At 41.4% G+C, this 10,008-nt stretch overlaps 1 protein-coding gene and 1 non-coding gene across 3 annotated transcripts; both read left to right on the top strand.

Moving 5' to 3' along the window:
• Nucleotides 1-136: 136 nt before the first annotated feature.
• trnae-uuc (transfer RNA glutamic acid (anticodon UUC)) lies at nucleotides 137-208 on the top strand. The gene has a single exon. It is a non-coding gene; the product is annotated as a tRNA-Glu (tRNA).
• A 401-nt stretch (nucleotides 209-609) lies between these two features.
• Nucleotides 610-9,041, top strand: LOC127592775 (glycerol kinase-like). Of its 2 annotated transcripts, XM_052053688.1 has the most exons (21): nucleotides 610-846; nucleotides 1,717-1,790; nucleotides 1,860-1,966; nucleotides 2,040-2,117; nucleotides 2,186-2,265; nucleotides 2,911-3,048; nucleotides 3,134-3,243; nucleotides 3,329-3,395; nucleotides 3,547-3,564; nucleotides 5,112-5,147; nucleotides 5,223-5,290; nucleotides 5,380-5,422; nucleotides 5,497-5,577; nucleotides 5,645-5,723; nucleotides 5,793-5,889; nucleotides 5,961-6,045; nucleotides 6,172-6,292; nucleotides 6,633-6,776; nucleotides 6,847-6,933; nucleotides 7,008-7,094; nucleotides 7,175-9,041. In XM_052053688.1, exons 1-21 carry the CDS (start codon nucleotides 754-756, stop codon nucleotides 7,183-7,185), a joined length of 1,704 nt encoding a protein of 567 aa, XP_051909648.1. In that variant the 5' UTR covers nucleotides 610-753; the 3' UTR covers nucleotides 7,186-9,041. The 2 variants fall into 2 exon arrangements, with proteins under 2 accessions (XP_051909648.1, XP_051909657.1); XM_052053697.1 differs by lacking the exon at nucleotides 3,547-3,564.
• Nucleotides 9,042-10,008: the final 967 nt, after the last annotated feature.

The raw sequence follows: 10,008 nt of genomic DNA, 5'->3' as shown, positions 1-10,008 counted from the left end.
GTATTTAATATATATATTTTATACCCGTATCGGGTATTAAACGACCATGGGTAAAAACAAACATTTAAGTCAAAAATTATGCCCATAAACAGTGTATGCACATTTATAAAGTAGTTAGAGTTGACTATTCTGCAACTCCCATATGGTCTAGCGGTTAGGATTCCTGGTTTTCACCCAGGCGGCCCGGGTTCGACTCCCGGTATGGGAACACCTTTTCTGTCTCCAAGCAAAATTGTTGCCTACTGTTTTTCACTGTACTGTCTAGTTGAAATCAGCACACGAACTCCACGTTTTATAATAATACATTTCATTTATAAGCGCCTTTCAAAACACTCAAGGACACTTTACAACCAAAACAAGAACAATAAAACCACAGATAAATCGGCACTTTGCAGCGGCCTTTTAAAGTGAAACAGCGTTCATTTTTCAATAACGGGAGTAATGAAATTAATTACTTTAACCATCCTTCTCACATATATGTGAGTAGAGATTTGTATAGACCCAAAGTGTGTAAATCTATTATATCACTGTCCGTAAAATAACCCGTCTCGCGTGACTCAAGAGCTCTCAACAAATCCGTGCGCTAAAAAAAAACCGTGAAGGCTGAGACGTCATCACTAAGCGCCCACGAGAACATATCTACGCAAAATGTAAGAGCCTGACTGACTAAACGCCCGACTTCTCTCCTTTTGAATTTCCCTGCAGCCGGATTATAGCAACTGGCTGCGGGGCTTCGGTGTTGTGGGGCTGCCTATGATCAGCGCCATGGCTGGGTCGTCACACCACGTAACGCTGGGACCGCTGGTGGCTGCCATCGACCAGGGCACCAGCTCCACACGGTTCTTGGTAAGTGCGGGCACGAGTGGGTCATCTTGTGCTCAGTCGCTCGTTTTTTCAACTCAACCCTGTACATGGAGCAACTAACATATACAACAGTAAAGCAACAAATCCGTAACAAAGACGGTATAACTAAGATCATAATTTGGGTCATGCAGAGTCAAATGCCAAAGAATACGAGTGGGTTTTGAGGCGGGTTTTAAAGATGGGCCGCGAGGTGGCTTGCCGAATGTTCAGTGGGAGGTCATTCCCGAGAGAGGGACCAGCAACGGAAAAGGCTCGATCCCCTCTGAGCCTGCGTTTAGTTCTTGGTACTTCTAATAATGTCTGGTCCGCAGACCCGAGGCGCCTGGCAGGTGTGTAGAGGCGGATGAGCTCAGAGAGGTAAGGTGGCGCGAGGTCATTTAAAGATTTGAAAACAAATCCAGTAATAGGATCTTGAAAATAACTCTAAAATGCCGAGCCAGTGAAGGGATGCCAGAGTAGGAGTTGTGTGCTCCCTCGTATCGTTTCACACGAAGGGCATGAAAATCCATTCTTGGATTTATTCATACCACAGATGCCAAAGTGAACTCAGCCCTCCGCATCGATATTCGCTTGACTGAGGTTAAAAGCCATACCAATATGGTAAATGTAAGTTTCTTTCAGTCGCCATGGTAAATTTCTCAGATCAGAATTTAATTTCTCAAACCTTTTTCTCAGATACTTTGGTAAATTTTTCAGATCAGAATTGAATTTCTCAAAATTTAATGTCCAATTTTCACATCATTTCTGCAAGTACAGAGCATGCGCACTGCTTAGTGATCCAAATATTTGCCAGTGGGGCAGTAAATAGTAGTGTACTATATAGCATTTAACTGTCATGTGCTCTTTTGGCAGGTGTTCAATTCCAAAACGGCTGAACTCCTCAGCCATCACCAGGTGGAAATAAAACAAAGCTTCCCCAAAGAAGGGTTAGTGTGTGGTTAAATAATCCATGAATGCATCACACTGTAGACCTGAATTGTGTTTGTGCCTCTCAGATGGGTAGAGGAGGACCCCAAAGAAATCTTGCAGTCTGTGTACGAGTGCATGGAGCGCACATGTGAAAAACTCACACAACTCAATATAGACATTGCTAATATTAAAGGTATGCGGGATTGGGTCTTTTGCAGTTACTGTAAAATCCCATTAATAATACTCAGTTATTTGTTTCTTTCCAGCGATTGGAGTTACCAACCAAAGGGAAACCACACTTGTTTGGGACAAAGAAACTGGGGAGCCGCTGTACAACGCAATAGGTAACATTTATTTAATTATTGTAAAGTGTATCCTGAGCAAGAAAACGCATTTGTCTCCTATTTCTCAGTTTGGCTTGACCTCCGAACTCAATCTACAGTTGAGAGTCTGATCAACAAAACACCAGGGAGGAATAAAAACCACCTGAAGGTGAAAACCAAACGAGTCATGCAACATTTCTCTCTATCTGTTTCATCTCAGTGATCACGAAGCATTTGAGTTTGCTCCAGTAACACACCAAAATACTTGTTTGAAGTATTTTAGCTGTGTTAAAGCAAATGTCATGAAATTTATAAAGACGTTACATTTTGTCTGATGTTTCAAGTTCCAATTTCTGCTCTTTAAATTTATCAATGACGTACCTGTAACATCAAATTGTTCCTTTTGCTAAATAATGGCCACTCTTGGCCAGTTGAAAAGCATGATTTAATTATTATTTTGTTAATCAAACCCTAAATTGACCCAAGATAAACAAAAAGGAAAATATTGTTATATGTGTGAAACTGCTGCAGTATAGTGGCAACTACTGCTGAGGATTGTCTTACTCAAAAAAAAAAGTGGCTGGTATCGGCAGCCTCTCTGACTATTCAATACCGTAAAATAAAAAGCCAGTATTGGCCTGACACTGATACCTGTATCGGTACTGGCCACATCCATGATTATTATGATATTTTTTTGCTCCTGAAAATTTGACCCAGAACATGCATGTGTGCATAGTAAACTAACATTTAGGCCATTTATATCCAGTAAATTGATACAACCCCTCACAATTTGTTACCTTTTTACATCATCTAGCATAAAACAGGTCTCCCCATCAGCACTTACTTCAGTGCGGTGAAACTTCGCTGGTTGATGGACAATGTCGACGAAGTTCAAAAAGCTGTACTTTCTCACTGTGCCATGTTTGGCACCGTGGACTCTTGGCTCATTTGGGTGAGGCATTTGTTGCCGCTTATCTTTTTTTTTTTTTTTTCGGGTTAAAAGAAGTTGAGCATGACTGGGTGAAAATATCCTCCAGTGTTTAACCGGAGGAAAGTCTGGAGGGGTTCACTGCACAGATGTGACTAATGCCAGTCGGACCATGTTGTTCAACATTCACACCATGGACTGGGACCCGGAGCTCTGCAAGTAAGACACGTACTTGTTGCCCCTGTGCATGACATATTGGGTACATACTCCCATCAGGCTAATGCTTTTTCCTGATCCCCATCAGATACTTTGGTATTCCAATGGAGATTTTGCCTCGAGTGAGAAGCTCTTCTGAAATCTACGGCCTCATGGTGAGCCATAATCACAGATGATTTTTATTTTTATTTTATTTTTTGTGCCGCTTGAAAAATAACCAGAGCTGTTCTGAGTGCATGAACATTGACCAAGAAACTCTTTTAGGCATTATTTTGTGTGCCATTGTCTCCCCTCTCTCGCTGGTAGAAAATAAGTTCGAGCTGGGTAAGTCATATTATAACTCGCCACTTTCCTTATCACGCTAAACCCTGCTTCTTCTGTGTGGTTGCTTATACTCTGTCTCACAAGATCATTTCCAACTTCGAGCAGATACTTTAGTGGCTAAGGCAGTTTTCTATCAAAATTTTGTGAAGCAAAAAGACAAAATATGTCCTGTTAATTGGATACAAGCATTGTTTGGTTCTACAAATATCTACAAATGAGGTGTTGACGTTTGGAAATGGGCTGTTCAACTTTGCTTCTCTTGTGACGTGGCACTCACCAGCTTCTGCTCCACCCATCGCCTGAACGTTCCTAAATCTCTTCACTCCGTGATCACACCCTGAGTACGTACCCTGTGCATACAAAGGAGTATATTGATGATATTGAGGCCTTGTCCACACGAACATTGGTGTCATGATAAACAGGTGTTTATTGATGTACTATGGCTTTTTGTTAACGAAAATGGTTTTGCAAGAATTTTGTTTTCCGTTCCCTGTGCGGTTTTAGTCAATAAGGTGCTTTTGAGATGTCCCGTTTCACCTGAAAATAAATAAATAAATAAATACATTGAACTTAATATTCATTCTATAAAATAGACTTACACTGTTAGAAATGCATATTAGTTACATCCCACACACAATATAATAATAATAACTGCAAACAAACAATGTACACACAAACACTGTGATATGTGAGCTGGATGACAGGGTGGACATTTTTGGCTAATGCTAGCATTCAGTTAGCATCTAGGCTGCACACTGCTAACATTTGTTTAATTTCTGAAAGGTTTACACAAATTTCTATTTGACTTTGACAGTCAATATGCTAAGCTTCACAACATCAAACTAGACCTGATGACAATGACAAAACTGTAAAAGAAAATTTCTCTGCAGAGTGTCAGACTCAGACTCCACTGAAGAAAGACAAAATGCTGGTGGTAATGCCATTGAAAACGAGGGGCAGTTACTGTACTGCCTAACGACAGGGCGGATGGCAATTTCGGGGATACATGGAAAATGTTCAGTGTGATTATGAAAATAGATAAATGCCCCAATTGATCAAATAAATTGTTGTGGACAACAAACCCACGTAACAACAAATGATTTTGTTTCTTTTATCCCCTTATTACACACTGTAGTTAGCGGAGCCAAATGAAGAAAACTGCTATAAAATGACGAACATTTATAACTGCATATCATTGTGTTGGTATGAGTGACCTCAGAGTTTGGTTATTCTGCTATACTTTCAGGATGACTGAAGAATTCTGATGAGAACGCCAAAGGCACTTTATAGCGATATCTGTTATTTGACGATATGGTCAAATAATGTTGTTGTGACATATAATAATGTTATGACATAATTTGGGCAACGTGGTTTCACATGGAGCGCTTTAGTCTTATGTTTCAGCATTTTAGCAATAGACATTTTGGATGTACCTGGATGTCTCATCCACTAGCACCTTGAATTGCGGTTTATTGTCTTATCACGAGTGACAAAAAAACTTAAATAAATGGCAGTTCACTTCATAAATACATGTGATTGCTTGGCAGAAATCAGGAGCACTTTCTGGTATCCCCATTTCAGGGGTAAGTATTAATCAATTCTATTGGGCGATGCAAATTGCTCCATATCTGATGTTCGTGCATTTGCTCTTAATTTAGTGTCTTGGGGATCAGTCGGCAGCGTTGGTTGGACAGATGTGCTTTCAGGACGGGCAAGCTAAAAACACGTAAGTCCACACGCCATGTGGCTGGGAGAAAAAGATAAGGTATTTCGGCAAAGTGCACCGTTCCCAATACCTTTTGTGATGTATTCCAGCTATGGAACAGGCTGCTTTTTGCTGCGCAACACCGGACCCAAGGTGCTGCCACTGCCTTGCGAATGTCTGGAAGTTGGACTGTGCCCCCGATGGTTAACTGCTGTTGTCTTTTGCAGCCAGTCATGTCTGATCATGGACTTCTCACCACTGTGGCCTACAAACTGGGTCGAGACAAACCCGCCTGCTACGCATTAGAGGTGAAGCACCAGGAATCGTGTTTTTTTTTTACATTTGCATCCTTGTCCAACACGGTGTTCTCGCCAGGGTTCTGTGGCTATCGCCGGAGCTGTGGTCCGTTGGCTGCAGGACAATCTTGGCATCATCGGATCTTCCGAGGAGCTTGGTATGTCATATGAACTCTCAGTCTCTTCGATTATTTGCCCTACGACCTGTGCATTCTTTTTCTGTGCAGAGAAGTTGGCTGCATCAGTTGGGACATCCTATGGTTGTTATTTTGTTCCTGCCTTTTCGGGGCTTTATGCGCCTTACTGGGAGCCCAGTGCGAGAGGGTAGGTCCCAGTTTGGAACACATGTTGGCCTGACACAACTGCATTTGATGGACGTTTTCGTTGTGTCACAGGGTTATTTGCGGGTTGACACAGTTTACCAACAAGAGTCATCTTGCATTCGCTGCATTGGAAGCAGTCTGCTTCCAGACACGAGAGGTGCCAACACGCACACATTCACTCAGACTCGCTTCTTCTCTTTCGCTCACACACACAGACGTAGACCATCCCCTTCGTATGGTGTGAAGTTGAGCTTGAAATTTATGCTTTTCCATTTGTTTGCAGATTTTGGACGCCATGAATCAAGACAGCGGCATCCCGCTCACTCAGCTGCAGGTGGACGGAGGGATGACATCCAACAGGTTGCTGATGCAGCTGCAGGCAGACATACTCTGCATCCCTGTTGGTAGGCCTTCCCTTTGCCCTCTATGTTTCCATCGTCATTTTCTTGATGACAACTGCATTCGTGTTTTTTTTCCAGCAGAAAATTTTAAAAAGCATTTTACACAGAGGCATGAAAACATAATCATTAACGAATGTAATTAGACGCACTCAGGGTCTTTTTTTTTTGGTCATCAATCAATGTACCGGTATGTTAAATGATAAAGTGGCATGTTAATCCTTTAAAAAATATATCTTTTAAATTTACAAATTTATTTTTTGAGCAGCGGACAAAATAATTTGTGGTGCCATAGGAGCGCATTGGTTTTAAGTTGTAAACGATACCGTATCCTTATTTTCCTCAGTGAAACCATCTATGCCAGAGACCACTGCTCTGGGCGCAGCGATGGCGGCTGGTGCAGCGGAGGGGGTGAGCGTGTGGAGCCTGAACCCGGACGACTTGAGTGAAGTGACGTCGGAGAAGTTTGAGCCTCAGATCAACCCTGAAGGTATATTTGAAGAAATCCACTCCACTGTGCATAGTGTGATATTTTTCTCGTGTTCGTGTGTGTCTGGCAGAGAGTGAGTTCCGGTATGCCCGCTGGAAGAAAGCCGTTCAGAAGTCCATGAACTGGGAGACCACAGAGCTGCCGTCTAATGGGAATGGTTGCGTGGTTCAATTTGCTTATTGATTTTGAATCTACTTTCTGTGCCTTGAACGCTTGTAATCTTGTGCGCAGGTGAAAGCAGCATCTTCTGCAGTGTCCCCCTGGGCTTCTACATCATGGGCAGCATGCTAATGCTGATCGGAGCCAATTACATTGCAGGTTGGTGTCCGCCTAGCTGATCATGAGGGCACTAAAATAATCTGTTAAGTTTACGAAGACCTCTTTTGTGTCCCCTCCAGGACACAGTTAATTGTCCTGGCGGCCAGCAAGGAGAAAGACCCACCATTGGATACAGTATGTCTTGCTTTCCCCAAAATGTCACTCCACAAAGAGGAAAGACTGTTTGAACTGACACTTAATGGGACCTTCCCCCTATGGAATTTCTCTTGTTATGCATGAACTATAGTAGGAGTATGCATGCAGTGTCTGTTTTTCTTACTGTTTTATGAGCTTATTTGGCAGGTCGTTGTGATCCTTAAGTCATATTTTGTACAAAATGAATTGTACTGCTGCTTCATTGTTCCCAAAACCCTTCCACAACACTCTGAGTACCGTACTTTTAGAGCACTTTATATGGTATTTTAATTTGAGGGCACTAAGCTAATGTATGTATTTTTTCCTATTCAAAAAAATCTAAATATGTATTTCTGTGGAATCTACACATACTGATACTCGTCAAAAATTTGAATATCATGACAAAGTTTCCATTTCCGTAATACCATTCAAAAAGTGAAACTTGTGTAATGCATTCCACTCGAATGGATACATTTCAAGTGTTCATTCTTTTTCATTAAGATGACTGTGTGAAAACTAAACTAAAAAAACTTGAAAACCCCAATTCACGATCTCAAAAAATTAGAATATTGTCAAAACTGTATGCGAGACATTGGTTTCATCTGTCGCATTTCTTGTGTCAAGCCACTCTTGAACAACAAACAGCGTCAGAAGCGTCTCGCCTGGGCTCAAGGCAAAAAGGACTGGATTGCTGCTGAATGGACCAAAGTTCTCTGATGAAAGCAGATGTTGCGTTTCCTTTGGAAACCAGGGTCGCAGATTCTGGAGGAAGCGAGGGCATTCGCAGTATCCGCGTTGCTTGAGATCCAGTGTCAAATTCCCCCAGTCAATCATAGTGTGGGGTGCCACGTGTTTCCTGAATTTCCAAGGTCAACGCAGCCGTCTACCTGGAAATTTGAGAGCACTTCATGGTTGCTGCTGCTGACCAGTTTTATGGAGATGCAGATTTCATTTTCCAACAGGATTTGACGCCTGGACACTTTGCCAAAGCTGGTGTAAGGACCATGCTATTCCTGTTCTTGAGTGGCCAGCCAACTCGCCTGACCTTAACCCCATAGATTTTCTCTGGGGTATTGTGACGAGGAGGCCACGATACGCCAAACCCAGCAATGCGGAAGAGCTGAAGGACACCATCTGTGCAACCTCGGGCTCTCATAACACCTGAGCAGTGCCACGCACCCATCGACTCCATGCCACGTTGCTTTGCTGCAGTAATTCCGACAAAAGAGCCCCAACTAAGTATTGAGTGCTGTAAATGTACACATGTTTCATGGTCATACTTTTCGGTTGGCCAACATTTCTAAAACTCATTTCTTTGTATAGTCTTATGTATTATTCTAACTTTCTGAGATAGTGAATTGTTTTTAAATTTTCATATAATCATTTAAATTAAAACAAATTCAAACTTGAAATGTATCACTCTGTGTGGAATGAATGTATGCAGTTTCACTTATACATTATACATTCACGTATTACTGAAATAAATCCACTTTTTCCATGATATACAACTTTTTTTGACGAGTACCCCTGTCCACATTGGCTTTAGTGATGGTAATGGGCATGGGCCCAGGTGAATTCCTTTGTTAACTATCAATCCTGTTGCTCCACTAAATCATGTTGCTCCCAAAGTGTGAAACATAAAGCACTTAGTCGTATGAATTTAGGTCAATATTTATTGTGTGTGTTCCTGAAAGCAAAGGTAAACATTGTCGACGGGCCCCAAAATGGTCACATTTCAGATGGAAACAACATGTTAGGTGTCCAGAATACAGGTCTGTCCTCACTATGATCATAAACTATAAATACTTGAAACTTGGCTCTGAAATATCTTTCCTTTGAATTTTTATTTGTGCTGATGGCAAATACGCTTCTTTCCCCATGGGTTTGGCAACACTGGGCTGCCCAGACAGATAGTAGGCTACTGAGAGCAAGGATAGTTAGGCAAGGGAGGCAGTGCTGCCTACCACTCCCCCGCCTCCCATATAAGTATTACATTAAATTATTTCCGTTTTAGTTGTCTGGTCAGTGCTTTACACTGATTTTGTTTTTCAGATATCCGGATGATTCTGGTTGGTGTCATGCTGATTGGGGCAATTCCACATTTCAGTAAATGAGCAAAAACATTTTTGGCACTGAATTTGATCACTCTCACCATATAGTGGGGTGTTCAACAATATGAGGTGTAATCTGTGCCTTTGCACAAACGAGATCGCTTCCATCCTATCACACGCCCAAATAATATGCTTCTAGCAACTGGACGTGAACGCACACGCTGGTATGTAGCATAATGATCATACAGTTTTGGCAAATGTTAAAATTGTAAATAAAGACTTGAAAATACATGATTTGCCAACAAAATTTTCATTTTTCCAGAATTGTTTTGGCTTTTGTTGTTGTTGTTTTTTAGAAGAAAAGTATTGTTTATGTGATTGAGCTGTCATAAAAGCAGCAAATATTGATGTCAAAGGTGAAGTTTTACTTGAAATATGTATCTTCACAAAATCCTCCATTTCTTAGTGTGGGCACCCCCAGCAGGATTTTCAATTCAACTTGCTTATATGATCTGTGAATTGCAAAAAAAAAAAGTAATTCGTTTAAACCAGGGGTGTCCAAACTTTTTGCCAAGGGGGCCAGATTTTATGTGGTAAAATGTCGGGGGGCCGACCTTGGCTGACATTCTTTACATTGAACAACAATATTGTTCAACAAATTTTAGTAAGCCAGTCTGTTTCACATTTCCATTTTTATTTTAATTTCAACAATCTTAAGAATTTCTTTT

Source organism: Hippocampus zosterae, chromosome 2, assembly GCF_025434085.1.
Source record: "Hippocampus zosterae strain Florida chromosome 2, ASM2543408v3, whole genome shotgun sequence".
NCBI lineage: Eukaryota > Metazoa > Chordata > Actinopteri > Syngnathiformes > Syngnathidae > Hippocampus > Hippocampus zosterae.
The sequence above is the reverse complement of the archived record's forward strand: the minus strand, read 5'-3'. Positions and strand labels throughout refer to the sequence as shown.